The sequence below is a fragment of the Sipha flava genome, unplaced genomic scaffold (assembly GCF_003268045.1).
Source record: "Sipha flava isolate LNK unplaced genomic scaffold, YSA_version1 80_pilon_pilon, whole genome shotgun sequence".
Taxonomy (NCBI): domain Eukaryota; kingdom Metazoa; phylum Arthropoda; class Insecta; order Hemiptera; family Aphididae; genus Sipha; species Sipha flava.
The window spans coordinates 1,742,207-1,758,583 of record NW_020273622.1 but is presented as its reverse complement, the minus strand read 5'-3'; the positions used below and the strand labels follow the sequence as shown (position 1 = coordinate 1,758,583).

At 26.7% G+C, this 16,377-nt stretch overlaps 1 protein-coding gene across 1 annotated transcript in view; it reads right to left on the bottom strand.

The window, feature by feature from the left end:
- The window catches only part of LOC112693061, a 53,363-nt gene extending 37,331 nt beyond the window's left edge, over window positions 1-16,032 (bottom strand). Inside the window, exon 1 of the mRNA XM_025567956.1 lies at window positions 15,653-16,032. Within this exon, the coding sequence (XP_025423741.1) occupies window positions 15,653-15,675 (23 nt within the window). The 5' untranslated portion in view covers window positions 15,676-16,032. The remainder of the gene's footprint in view (window positions 1-15,652) is intronic.
- Window positions 16,033-16,377: the final 345 nt, after the last annotated feature.

Sequence of the window (16,377 nt, the reverse complement as noted above, 5' to 3'; positions counted from 1 at the left end):
GATACAAGGATTTTCGAATAGTCACTGAATACCCAAGATCAGCTTTATGTAAAATAACTTCCAATTTTTAAGTGACGCGAAAATCTCAGGGGGGGCAATACCCCCCCCCCCATCCGGGCGTCCCTGCTAATAGGTAACTCGAATGAAAGAACAATATTACGCGTTCATTACATTATGTTTTATTACTACTAACATCACGAACCGAAGAAAAATATTGTACAAACATAAAATTATTGATCCACTAGTGTCGATACTATATTTATCTTATTGATCTGATTATTGCTTACATGTTTTATCAATTATTTTCAGTTACCGTATCCAGGGCCGCGCTAACCAGGTGCGTGAAGTGTAAACAATGGCGGTCGAAAATTTAGGGCAGCTTTGTAAATCAAATCTCAAAAAATGTAATCAAAATAATACAATAATAATAATATAACATTATCATAGTAATTATACTTGTATAATAATCATTTATTGTAAACTATATTATTAATATAAAGCATGTATTAAACAATAACTAAAGTAATTTTAATTACATTTTTGAACTTTAACATATTTCTGGACTGTGCTAAGATTTGTGTGGAGGGCGGCAAATTTGTTTGTATAACAAGTTGGCCAAATAGTTCAGAGCGGGCCTTACTGTATCGTACTAATATTTTTATTATATTTACTATATGTCAGTCCATGTGATTTATTTACTTTGAGATGTAAACTATCGAAATTAAATCTAAAAAGAAACAACAAACCATTGATTGCCGATTGTTATTATCATGTCATTAAGAAAATCATTTAAATTTGTTTTCATGGTCAAATTTATAAAACACCATTGGAATCTTTGACTAAAATTGAAAAAATATAATTACATTATCATAATTCTCAAAAACGGAATCCAATTATAACAAAAATATTTAAAAAATAATAATACTAAACTAAAATCATATCACTTACACAACAAATTAATTTAATGATTAATGAAAAACCAACAATTTTGTCCTGGTAAAACTAGGTAAGTGACAACTTTTACATTTTCAATAAAAATTTTTTTAGAAAAAAAATGTATAGTTATCAATATTTTTTCAACACTTTTATTTTAATTTTTAACTAAATTATATCAATCAGTTTGGTTAATATAATACATAGTATTCAACTTATTGGATAATTCATATTAATTAATTTTAAATGTATACTTAGTTAAGTAAGTATACATTTAAAAATTATTATTTTTTTGTTTTCAACTACTCATTTAATTAGCAAATAGTAATTGAACAGGTATAATTTTAAATTAATAATATGTTTAAGTTAAAAAATATAATTATGTAATAGTGTAATTATTGTATCGTATGAAAGCGCCAAAATTCTTTTTTGTTTGGCTTTTATTTCGTGCACCGAAGTATCCGATGCTTTTGCAGATTTAATATCCATTACACCCGAAGAACAAACAATTAACAAATAGACCAATTACATTTTAGATACATACATTGATAGTATATTTTCTTCAAAAGTGTGGGCTAAAATTCCGGATATAGATATAAATACCAGATTATATGGATTACAAATGCAACTGAATCATATTATCGATATTTTAAATTTTATGTGGTTCAGTTATGTTCATATTGTAATTGATGATTTATTAAAGTAATAAAGCAAAACATATTTACTTATGAACTCTACTCCTAACAAAAAATTAAGGATATCTCACGAAGACATAATTGTACAATGAAAAAGATACTAGTATGATGGAATAAGTCGTTTAAAATATGTGAAAAAAGTTTAATTAAAATATCAACCAATGTATTAAAATTCTATTAATTTAAATTTATTTTTATGTAATTATAATATATTTTATTGATTTTTCGACAATTTTAAATGTTTTTAAATACTTATATAAAATAATAATTTTCGTTTAAATGATACGTCACTTTTACACCTTTGGCGCTGTATAGTTTGCATATACAGATTTATATTTTGACATTAATTATTATTATACACAATACTAATTAAAAAATATTATTCAATAATTTACACCAATTACAATATTTAAAAATTATTGACTACTTTATTTATTCAATCAAATTTTGAATGAAGAAGATATGATTAAAAAATAAATTATGATATTTAACTTCGATTATTACTATTCAAGTACTTTTCCATTAGGTATAATGTTAAATTTTTATCGTTGATATTTTTAAATGCTCGATTATATTATACTCATGGAAGTATAAATATATATCTTAAGTTTTTAGTCTATCTCATAATGCAAAAAAAAAGATTTAACTTTAATATCACTATTGATTGAAATTTAATGTAATAAATTATAAGGTCGATAAAAATTTGAAATTCTAAGTCCAACATTTTTCCTGACAGTAAATTCTTATAAGCTCACCATTTACTGGAATGTTTTTATTGTGGGTATATCATTTCTTAGTTATTAGGAGCGGACTTATATTGCATTGTTACAGTTATAACCGGTTTAACTTTGTGTAAAGGCGGAAACAGCTATAACGAATTTAAAAATATAAAGATGGATTTCACATCATGTATATACTATACATAAGAAATTAAAAACCATGTATATATTAGATTATAGAAATATACCAATAATTTATGTTTAAGTTATCAGTCAGACGACATAAAATTAAAATTATGACACTTAAATGGTATAGATATTAGGTAATGATAAATTAAACATATATTGGTCTGCTGGTTTTTCATCTACTTGTTAATACATACTTATGTACTTAAAAAAATAAAAAGCCACATGGTAAAAAGGTATTATTGAATTTAATTGAATTATTGAATTGAGAGAATTTCGCAGAAAAAAATGTCCCATCAGAAAATAAAGCGTCCAATAGAAAATATCTTAAATATAAATTGTATTACTACTATAACATTGCATAATTATAAATAATAATAATAAATATTAAAATTTAATTGTAATTTATACTTAATTTTATTTAATTGTTTTTATTTACCGAACAAATATTCTATCATATTATTTAAGTTCCTATTTAGGTTCATGCATTTCAAAAGAAAAATTAATATGTAATTATAAAATAACAAAAAAAAATTTACATAATGGTCGAATATTTAAAAACGCATTAACTCATTAAACCATATCGTATAGAAACGACCGGGGTATATTATATTGCTTTGAATTTTCTATTTCACGCTACCGGTATACATAATATAATAGGGCTTAATGACGGGGAAACCTCTAAATTCATTGTATACACGCGTATTATGCATTGCATTAAAAAGTTTACGCAGAACGAAATAACACAAAAAATATCCAGTTCAAGGGGTTACGTTGTCCTATTTTTAATAGAGATATCTCAGTTTTAATTAGTAATTATTACCAGCACATGTTTAACTGTCACGAGCTATTAATAATAACTGAAGGCGTCGGGACGGAAGCCAACTTTTATTTTAGAAAGGAAGAGAGTGAGAGACAGAAAAAATCCGCCTATTTTTTCGGATCTAAACGATGGGTCAATTATTAATATGAAACCTGAGGTACGTATAATAATCTACGGATTAAAAATTAATACTTGTTCCTGTCGGCCGACCGACCAATCGTGTACCTGACTATTTTTGATACGCCAGGTGTTCGATGAAAAAAAAAAACAACACCATTGCCATAGACACACATACACATACACATACACATGTATATATAATAAATATGTGTAAGTAATAAAACCATTTGTTTCTATACTCATGCGTTCGATCCGACGGGCAAAATACTCTCCGGGCGCTATAATAATTAAGGATCGAACGTTTTTAACGAGCACCCTTGTGGGGGTCGTGGTATCAGAACCATCTGGGTAGTACGCCCCAATTTATATATATATATATATATATAATATATATTATTTCGAAAGTCCGTCACGGTGCCTTGTATATACTGGCGTAGCGTGTCGACAGCGAGTTTATATTTTCGATTAAATCCAAATTAAACAAACGAACAGCTCTATTAGAGCATACGGCGCAGACTAAAATGTATACCTACATAACGTATAAACAGCTGCAGTTATAAATGTAATATAAACCACAAAAACTTCTAAAAAAATATGTTTTTTATAAATATTTAATAAACAAAGAGCGTTAAAAAAAAATTCTAAAAATGCTGAAATTTAAACTACAGTTGTTTTTAAACAACCTTGATATTTTTAAGTTAAAACTTTTGGGACACCGTGTGTTTACACCATGTGTTTACAACGCTTGTTTTATACTCGTAATAAAATCTTACCAAAATTGCTAGAATACTACTGCAGGAAAAATGTTTGAATTTAACAAAGCCAAGTTATTATTATTATTATATTTTCCCACAGTACCATGTCTACAACGTTATATAACATAGAGCAGTGATCAAGAAAGTTCTTAATAAATTTTTAGTGATCCGCGAGAAAATGAAAGTTGCGAAAAATGTTGAACATAATTTGAAATTGTATTAACGTTTGATTTTTCTTTCGACGACGATGAGGGTAATGTAGTCAGCTCCAATATTATATAATAATGTCATAATCAACAATGCAATAAAAAAAAAACATAAAAAAAGAATACTTATTATTATTATTAATTAACAAATGTATTTTTTTATTTCATGGAATAATTATCAGCGAGACGGAATTTATTAAAAAAAAGCTGTAAATTAAAAATTTGTGAATAAAACCTAAGATCTTGTATTATAAACACTATAAACTTTAACTTTATAGTGGTCCGTAGAATTTAGAGTTATTGATATAGTGGTCTGTGAGGCCTAATAGGTTGGCGACCATTGGGATAGAATAAAGATTTCTAACCTGGGTGCCGCGAACTTAAATTTAAGATGCCTCGAAATTATTTGAAATATATATTTATTTTTTAAACGCCTTTATGAAAAATATAGCACTATGAATAATAAAACAGATTTCGTATAATTAATTAGGTACATACAATATAAATTAATGTATTAATTATATAACACATATAATTTTTACCCAGTAATACTGCGATGTTCAATCTATTTTAATTTTCATACTGGTTCGATTTCTATCGATTTAATGTGAACTGTTTTAAAGTTATTTACAGTGAAATACTTGTGACTTTATCTTATCTTTATTGTTTGCTAATTGCTAAATAAAACCGAAGTTACAAAATTAAAATTTAAGTATACAATATATTACTATTGTGTATTTAGAATAAACTATAGAATATAGGGCATAGGCTATAGGGTGCCTCCAAATTTTTAGAAAATAATAAAGGGTGCAGTGGGTCAAAAAAGGTTGGGAACCTAAAAATTTCCAATTGGAACGTAAAAAGACATGGTTTTGTGTCAGAGGTACAGCTTTCTAACTCATACATGACTTTTTCAAAACTAATATGCTTAATAAAGAGGAACTGAGAAAAATTTGTTTAAAAATAATATATTATTTAAATATAATACACAGACATTAAATGTCTAATTAATACTCTGTGTGATTTACGATTAATTTTAAGCAATTTTCTATTATGTTATATTCCATATATTATTTTTTATTATATATATAATATTAACATTTTATTATTTATAAAGAATTAAATATGTAATTTTTTATACCTACTACTAAATTCGAGTAAGTATATATTATATCACTATAGGCTATATTGTTGAACGGGCAGTCCATTTTGTATTTTTTCGAAGTAAAAATTGTTCGCTCTCCTTAATTTTACGACTATAAATTTATAGCTAAAATACATTATTTTTTATGTTGTAAAACATGGCTACTTTGTTAAGATTAAACAAGTTTAATGTATCAAATTTTATGTTATTATTACGTATTTGTGTTTTTTACATTTATATTTTTAAAAATGTAGTACACAAAATAAACAAATTTCAATCTTTTTGGGTTTTACACATTACATTTGTAACATGAAAATTATTAAATTAAAGAGATATATTTTTGAATTCCCTTGACTTTTGTTAATCTTGTTTAGCAATTGGATTAACTAATTTATCCTAATCGTAGAATATACAAATATAAATGTATATAAAATCTGTTGATTGAGTATAATAATTAAATTGATCACTGTCGAATGAGATCGGGAGCAATATATGCTGTCACCTAGGATGCTGAGGTATACACTTAGTATCAGTGGCACACACAGGGGGGGTCAAGGGTGTCGACTGACACCCCTCAGAGAATTGGTGGATTACTAGTTCTGTGTGAACTTGTATAAATATTTGTTTAATTTAATACTAACTAATTTTTCAGCTATCCAAATCAACATAATAATCAACTAGAATAAGCTTCACATGAGAATAAGTAGTAGGGCTCAATCCCAAAAATTATGCTATACAAACTTATAAATTAATACCCAGAAAATTAAAAAATAATTAATATTAGGTTTATCTAAAAAAAATTTAGTTTTAGTACCTTGTTAGAAAGAAAAAACCAAAAACACCTAAAATTAAGAGTTATACTATGCCTAAGCTCAGATTTTACTGGTGGGGGTAGATGAGTACCTTGAAATATATATTTTCGATACTCTTGTTAAAAATCCAATGTGCGTCACTGCTTAGCATACATATATAGAACAGTGTACATTAATATAATTTATTTATAACATTTTAGTATTGGTTACAACATTTAAAATATCTATATATTTTAGTTAACACAGAATATATATTTTACTCAATTCTTCACCCTAAGTCGTTTCCCGAACGCGATGATATATAATCACTTAAATAGCACAATATTACGATAAACACAACAAAAGAACTCTGAATCAACATCCATAATTTTTTATCAATATTTTAAATAATTATTAATTATAATTTTAAGACCTTGATGTCTTCTTAATACATTATTAGATATAATAAAAACACTATACCACAAATGACATGATATAAATAAATAAAATATAATTAAATATATTTAATAATATTTTATTAAATACTTAAAATTAATAATTATTGACACAACAAAAACCTTCTATATTTTTTTGAATATAGTCAAATTGCTTAATGATTTGATTATATGATCTATATAATAAAATATAAAAAGTTAAATTAACTTGCTTTAAATTTTCAATTAAAAACTTGTCAAATATAGTAAAAATTTATAAAACTCATTTATTCACTATTTTTACCATATTACGAGTATATGATATTAAACCATAAATGCTTGGATGGTTTTATTGTATGTTTTATGATTTTATGAGCAAATTATTATACATATCACTCAAACACAAAATGTGAATTATTTATATTTTTTTATGAGTTGTATTTCTATGTATCTTACATTCGTATTTTAATAGTTATTTTAATATGTTATAATATAACATACTACTTATAACTTTATATACTTTTAATACTTTATTATATGATAATTAACTACTAATAAACTACAGAAATATTTTCTACTTAATGGAATATATACTAAAATTAGTCACGTTATTTGATTTTATTACACAATAATTTTGTACACAAATAGTTGATAAATTAATAAATAGTTACAATATTACCGGTAAACTGAAATCATGATTTTTTTTTATTATAAAAATATTTATTATTTAATTATGTGTTATTTTGTAAAAACTTTAAAATCAATTAAAACATTATTAGGTGATACTCAATTTTTATTGAATTTTCACTTATATCCCCAGTTCAGTTAATACTTAAAAAATTGGATCATATAATTTTACAACATGCTTATTATAAAAATGAATTTAAACTAATCATACTTAATAATAAAAAAGAAATTATAAATAATTTATTTGGGTGTGGTTATAAAATGAATAAACTGTATTGTCTACATGTTACATTTATAATAAAATATTTAATTCTCTTGGTCAGAATAATTTATTAGTATTCTATGTACAATTTATTTACATACATGTTTTTATATTTCAACGAACAAATAAATAACCACATGCTCATTTCGTTACATATGGGTTACATGTGTTTATGCTAACTACTACAGTGTTAAATTTTATCCGACCAATTATGCAATTGTTATGTTTAACACTATACGCATTTACATCACGTTGATTCAATTAAAAAGGAAAACAATCCGTATTAATACAATGTCTCATCATAAACATGTATATTTTTATCTTAATATTATTAACCGTTACTATTTAAGTGAGACGTTTTTATGGCACCTCTTCTAAGCATTAAATATTTAAATCTCATAGACCTCAACACATCAACAAGACCAACATGCCCATGTTTTAATGGGCCTATTTTAAACATGTAATACATTTTAAACATATGATTTAAGCATATCTTTGATTTATTGATTATTTTAAAAAACATCAAAAAATAATAAATAATACTAGAGCAGCTGGCAACCACATAAGATTTTGATAGTAAATGTATTTTTTTAATAATCAGGATGCATTTGAAACTTATACATTATATTAACCGAATGAAAGCGTTTGGTTACACCGACTGTCAACAGTCATTAACTTAGGATAGTCAACATCCATTTTTCTTTTTCCATAACAGATTTTTTTTTATTATTATTTATAGTACAAAAATATACTCCCCTAGAAATATGAGTATTATTCCTAACCGTCTAACAATGAGGATTTTGTGGTTTTAATAGAAGCATAAAATAGAGGGGTGTCTTAGGTGTCAAAACACCCCAACACCTTTCTTCTCAAAAAAGTTGATGGTGGTAAAATTTGTCAACCCCTCTTTGTGAAACTCCCAGTATAGGGTATCTTTGTTTTCTGTACGTCCATTGGTGCGCATGAATGCTCTAAGTATACGTTGTTTTAAATAATGAAATTTAATTAAAACATGGTTCTCTAATTTATGGATTCTCTATTTCATTTATAGATATTCATTTGTTAATTGTTTTCTTTTTTAGTAAAAAATGCAAACAGTTTTTATACAGATCATAAAATCGATAACATATTTTATACCTACATTATTTATATTGATACCATTTTAATATAAAAGGTATTGTAGATATATTATCCACAAAGATTTTATTAATATATTATTATTTGTTTAATTTTCTACGTTCAACAATCGACAATCGGTAAAATAATGAAAACGTACATCAATGTATAATAAAAATCTTAAACTTTTTATATAATATACGAAATAATAAAATACGCTGCTCTAATTATACTTAAGAAAAAATAAAAATACTTTAGGTTCAAACCAAAATATGTTCAAACCTACATAAACATGGATTGAAATGTTTAGAACCCACTCAATTCAAAATATATACACATGTGTGTACTAACATGATGTTTTAAATACTATAACTCGAAATAACTCATTATAATGAATCATTGCACCACAATAAATTCATAGTTAACTATTAGCTTATCAAGATTGAAATATAGACACGGTACCAAGTACACGTAGGATGTTAAGAACCTCACAAATCGTGCTTTAGGCATAACTCTCATGGTATGTTTCTTGTAACTGATAATTTTTAGACTTATCAGTTGATCACAAACAACAAACCAGGATGGTGTACTTGTTTTAACTAAGTTTAATTCAGTTTTTTCCTTGCATTTGAATAATAAATATTAATTTGTAAAAACTCGTCTTAGTTATTTTAAGAATATTTTGATTATTAAAATTATTAGCACTTGGTACTCAGTAGTGTCTACAAATTAATGTAATATTAATTAGCGTTATTTAGGTAATACATTTTGTTTATTTAGAAATTTGGTAAAATAATTTACAACAAAAATGTTACTAAATTAAAATGTTGAAAAATAAATAAATTATATTACTTTATAAATGCACTATTAAAAATAAATTTATAAGTTTATCTAAACCATTAAACTTAAATGAAATAATAAAAATATGCATATGTTTTCTCCATACAACAATACAATGCATCTATTAATAAGATTATGTATTTAAATGAAAAACTCCGATTTTTAATGTAATTTTAATCACTTTTAAATTATCGAAATATCAAATACCATTTAATGTTCACATTCACAATAATTACGTGAAAAATCACTAACAACTTTCAAACGTATGATATGTTATAATATGTGATATTTAAAAGAATATAGTATGTTAAAATAATAATACTTACTGATAACCAGTAAAATCATGTAAAACCAACCGCAGTTATTATACTTATATTCTCTATCTCACTTTTTTAAGCCAACACATGCCTGACAGACTTATCTTGGCACCCTTCGCATTCAGAAGAAATCCCGACAGCTCTGACGTTAATTAGGGTTGTATGTTATGTCAACACGAAAAAGCCTTAAATAATAAATGGATCTCAAATTTCAATGATGGATTACGAATAGTGTAAAACAGCTAGACTTAGGATAGGTGTCAAAAATAATGGCGCTGAAAGGAAATTAATGAGAAATGGTAATTATTTAAGAAATAAAACTAACTTTTGTGTTCTCGAAAAACATAATTTAATTTTTAGTTTGTATAAATTAATCCAAAATAAATTATAACTTATATAAAACTAATAATGAGTATAAATTCATTCTTTATTACAGTATTTTATTATTAAATATGTTTATAAATTGTAATAATTTAAATAACTGAAATATGGTACTCAAATTGAATTTAGTTTGAGCATTATAATTAAGGCTCGGATATTTATGAAATTGCATATTTTTTCTATTCATCCAATTTAATGCAGACCTGGTACAAATATTATTCATATTTTACTGAATGAAATAATACTATTTTTACTTTGTATATTTTATGGTTCTATATTTTAAATGCATATTTTTGAAATTTTAAGAATATTTATGCATATTTCAGTACATTTTCGAACTTTTTTATAAACATTTCAATTCAACGGATAGATAAATGATAAATAATTGACCAGTATAATTGTATTTCTGACAAATAATATTAGACACAAGCTTGACAAAATAGAAAAAAACATTGTACTCGTATCAGTGTGTAACGCTCGTTTTGTAACTTAGTAAATATTATTAAAAATAAATAAAATATAAAAATAACAACTAATAAATAAAACATTAAACACTTATAAGTTATAAAATGTTTTTCATTTTTAATACTAACAGTGAAATATATTTTATTCTACATATTTTATGGGTTATTTTTTTAGCTGAAATGCATATTTTATGTTTCTTTGTGTATATTTGATAATTCTTCAATACACAAATGCATACATATTACAGTAATTTTAAATGAATAAACATCCGAGACATAATTATAACTATAAATTACTTTTTACTATACTTATTCGATACAGTTAGATATTTTTAATTTGATAAAATTAAGAATCAAACCTTATAACATTTAAACGACTTTTTTTTAATAATTGTATTCCAAATGTAAAATGTAAATATGAATATGTTTATAATTATTATCGATGAATAATCAAATAAATTATATTACAAGATTTATATAAATATATATTTATTTATAATATAATATACTACTACCTATAAATACGAGTAATACATTCACCTCAATGAGTATTAACTACTAATAAATGCGCATTATCCATAAATCATTAATATTTTTAAAAACATTTAATAAAAAGTATATATTCCCCTTCAGTAGTTAGTACTACCCTTGTATTGATTATTTAATAACGACAGTACTCGCAGTTATTCTTCACAAAGATGTTTTACCACGACATATTTTTACTTATAAAATATGATAGAGTTTTAATTTAATTTTATTGTAATCGCAGCAGATATAAATCAATTTCGTTTCAAATTAAACGATCGACTTCACATGATAATGCATTATTAATATTTAAAATTTCGATTAAGCTTATATATTACCCTTTCGCTTATTTTTTGTCACATGATAAGTTTAAATTACGGAATCTCATAATCTTTTCCATTATACTTAAATGTACATTATTAAATATGTTATAAATTATTAACAATAATAAATTGAATGAGTGTAGGTAAATTACATGATTGTTTTAATTAAATATGCAAATTTAAGTATACTTTATAAGTATTATCTACTATATACTTATGTTACAATACTTAGGACCTGTGCATAAAAGTGCGCACGGGGGATTCCGTGTGTGCTCGGGCACCTCCGAAATGCTTTGAATGAGGTTCAATAATTTTAGTCAAAGAGTAAGGACCCATAGTTTAACTAATGTTGCTCAAATTAAATGTAATAAAACTTGAAATATTTGGTTATTGTATAAAATAATGTAATTTTACCAGTTAAAAAAAAATTAATATATAAATAAATAAACAAATAGTGTATAAATAAAAATAAATAAAATCTTAGCTTAGAGTGTTTTTATACTTGTCAAATACGACCGATTTCGAATTTAAAATTCATCATCAGGTATAAAAATGAAGTCACAACACATTTTTTCATATTCAGTCGCAATTCTTATTAACTTAGTATATACCTGATGATGAATTTTTAATTTGTAACTGGTCGTACTTTATAATTATAATAATACTTTAAGTCAAGCTTTAATTACTTAATTTATCTATTTCTAATATATACTATTTGTATATTTATTTATTTATATTCATTTACGAGTAATAACCATTAAATAATTTTTAATTTTAATTTTATTTTTTATTATTAAAAAAATAACAATCAGTAGTGACACAGTCCTTACCCTTATATACATTTTTATATATGACTAAAATGCGTTTTAAATTATTTTGCCATAGCACCATTTATCAGTATAATTATATTCAAACAAAATTTTAACACTTCCAAAGTAATACAATTATGTAAAGCACATCGAACACCAAGATATTTTTGATATAATTATTTCGAACTAACATAATATAAGTATTGCCGATAGTTATGCTAAAGATTGATTTTTATTTTTAAACTATTCGTACAATAATATAAATAGATATAACAGTAAACGTGTTACACAAGGATTAACAAATCAACTAATATTTCCGCAATGTTACACAACTCTAAATAATCACTTTAGCTACCGGTTATCTGTACTGCTCGATGAATACTAAATTATAAGGACATTATAATAAATAGGCGGTAACTCTTGTTGACTAATGCCTGCTCATATCCGAATCACGTCAGCCAATTCCAAACACAATGGAATACATTTTGTTTACATTTTTGTAGATTGACATTCAACAGCGTTAATAATAATAATGATAATAATACCAAACCATTTTCTACATGAAATCGTGTGTACCGACCATGGCACAGACAGAGATTTATACTCTGTTGGAAATGAAAAATTCATAGCAATATAGCTATAGAATAACGTCTATAATAGTGTTTACACGCTAATTCTACCGACATCTTCACTCAAGTCACAGAAACAATTAGTTTGAATGACATCAGCAATTACCACGCTGTAAAGAAGCGGCAATTACACGTAACGGCGATACGAGATGTATAGACGAGAAAATTATACACGTGCTACGAATGTATATAATATAATATGAACGACTGGGTTTCCAATTTGAATTCCGACAGCGCACGATGCAGACGGCTAAATTTATATTCGATTTTTATCCGTGGTTATTTTTTGTTTTCTGAGAAGGGTTTTTAATAAGATTACTATCGAAAAACCAGCAAAGACCCTGCTCTGCGTGTGCATTATACGACGGGCATGCCCCACGTAAAATGTGATTTACGATTTAGGGTATACTATCCTGCGGTGGCGACCTGCTGCAGAACAGATTATTATCAACTGTCCTTCTTTGGCACCCTCTGTCTATTGTTATATTATTATTATTATACCTACACCCTACTACAATATAATCACCTGTAATTCCTGCATTTCGGCGTTTTTATGCATTATGTACAATACACAATGTAACATCTCAATCATATTATATCAAATCTATACGTATAAAGGGTTTAAGTATTCTCCAACATATTATTGAATGGATTTACACAATTTATCACAATAGAAAGCAAATTTGACTTTTATCAAAAATATTCTAAATTTGCTATGCGTTCAAAAACAAAATGCAGGTGGTTAGATTTTTCACTTTAATGTACTACACAAAGACACTAGCTGTTAAAAGTTATGTAGAATCAACTTTTCTTAAAATATGTTTTCCTCAATTTGGCTATTTTCTAGAAAGGCGTGTATTTATGGTCGACAAATATTTTTAAAAACATTATTTATAAATAAATTCAAGTACCAACTGAGTTAACAATAATTTAATCTTAAAATTGTTTTAAGTGACCTAAGTTCAATAGTTTATAGATACATTTATATTGTAATATTATCCAGTATTTCAAACATTTATACTAAGATAAAGTACTTTACTTAAATGACTACCCTCAATCAAGGATGTACTTATTTTGATTTAATCATATTTAAAATAACTCTTTTAGTTAAATAATTAAATAATATATTCAATTTTAATAAATCAATAATAGGTTCCTTTTCTTTTGTTCGTTTGATTTAAAATATGTTAATTTATTTACCATTCTTTTAATTTTATTTGTAATTAATCAATTCGTTTATAATAAGTAAAAGCAACAATAACATAATAAAATGTATTTGTGTGTAATAAGTACTTGACCATAATTTATTTTAAAAATAATATAAAAAAAAGTCAAAAATATTAAAAGGGTAGGTATATGAATAGAGTAAAACGAATATACGTATAGATGGTAAATTAATTTTAATTGAAAACCATATTTGTTTATGCCTTTAAGGAGGTGCCTATGAAAATAAACTTATACTAAATATATTGTTTAAGTACCATTACACATCTTGGATATTAGTTATCAATTTTAATAAAAATTTTAATCGAATACATTAGATATTATAAAATAGATATATACGATAATAAAAACATACATTCAGTGCGTTTAATTTACGATAATTATATTCATAACATTTAACACGTATACGATAACTAATACAAAATTATATCTCAATGTCAAACAAATCGCATTACACGAACCGTATGTATTTAAATATCTAATATCATAGCCTATAAATCGCATAAAATACCATCAATAAGATCTGTAGACTATGTGTTGTACAAACGAAACGTTTGACGTATCCATTTTCCGTTGGATCGAAAAATTAATTTGTAAACAAATAACCGTCAATGCGAAACTTCTAAAACCTATACACACGTATGAGTGCCCCGCTCTACGAGTGGAAAATCCTAATAAAATATTCATTATCAAATAGTACAGCGGTAACGATGCAGGTCTCATTCTAAGGATTTTTAACTACTGCCCAAACCCGCTGAAAAATTTGTTTTATGAAATTTATTTGGATTATAATACTTACCTCTTCCCCAAATAAATTGTACATTGATATCTTAGAAATTTGACCATCACGTGGTAAAATATTTAAAAAAAAAAAAACGGATCTTTTTCGTCATCCATACACCACGATTTAAATTCCATAGATTAATCAAGCGGCAAAGATTGTAAACTTACATAATTATTACTCATTAGGCACTAGGTTGGGTTTATGAACTACACAAATTTCAAGTACTCAATAGAAATTCAATCATTCTATATGGAAAAATATATTTTTGTAAGCGGCCCATATTCATAGTCAACTCTGCCCTTTAGATTTTTCCTACTACCCAATTTGGGTCGCGCTGGCCGTTAGAATAAGACCTGTGACGATGTACCGCAGTATACGCGCGCGTCTGGCAACACGCACAACAAGTACGTACAGCGGACAATATTGACACGTTATCACCGTTGGCCGTTAATGATTCGATAAAATACAAATTCGATGGCACCTACCTCGTGTACATGTTATCACGCATGATAGGCACAGCGTAAGCGTACGCGTACGCACATCACTCGCGTCCGTGTTGCGCACTATCGGTGGACTGCGCTGAACGTAAGACCGGCGTCGCAGGACCGACTGGATGAGCGATAATAATAATAATAATAATAATAATAATAATAATAATAACAATAATAACGCGTACGCCGCAGAGGGACGAAGACGGTCGTGGTGCGGTGCGCCCGTGCGCTCCGCGCGCGTCTAGGCGCGCAGGATTACAATACATGACGCGCGATGCGAGCAAAGGCGGACGGTGCGAGGGCGGAGCGGTCGTGTCTGCGAGCAAAAGGTCAATCGCGACTTTTTTTGTTTTTTGATTTTTTTTTTTTTTTCTCCGTTATAATCGTTCATATTTTCCGAGCGGGCCCTCGTGCGTGTTGCGCGCGTGTGTACACGCCGTCCGTGTGTACGCAGGCCGAACGCGCGGGAGGGGAAAGTTCGCGAGACGGATCGATCCGAAAGTCAACTGCTACGTGCGCCGGCCGCCCGCCTACAGGATCGCCCTCGCCCCCGCACTCCACCGTCACAACACTTAACCCCCAACACCACCCAAATCGGTGTACACATTGCGTACGTGTCCGCATGCGCACCGGTTACAGACAATACTATATTACCGCACGAACCGTTAACAATATAAATATACGCAATGATAGTAATTGACGAACGTGTATTGCACTGT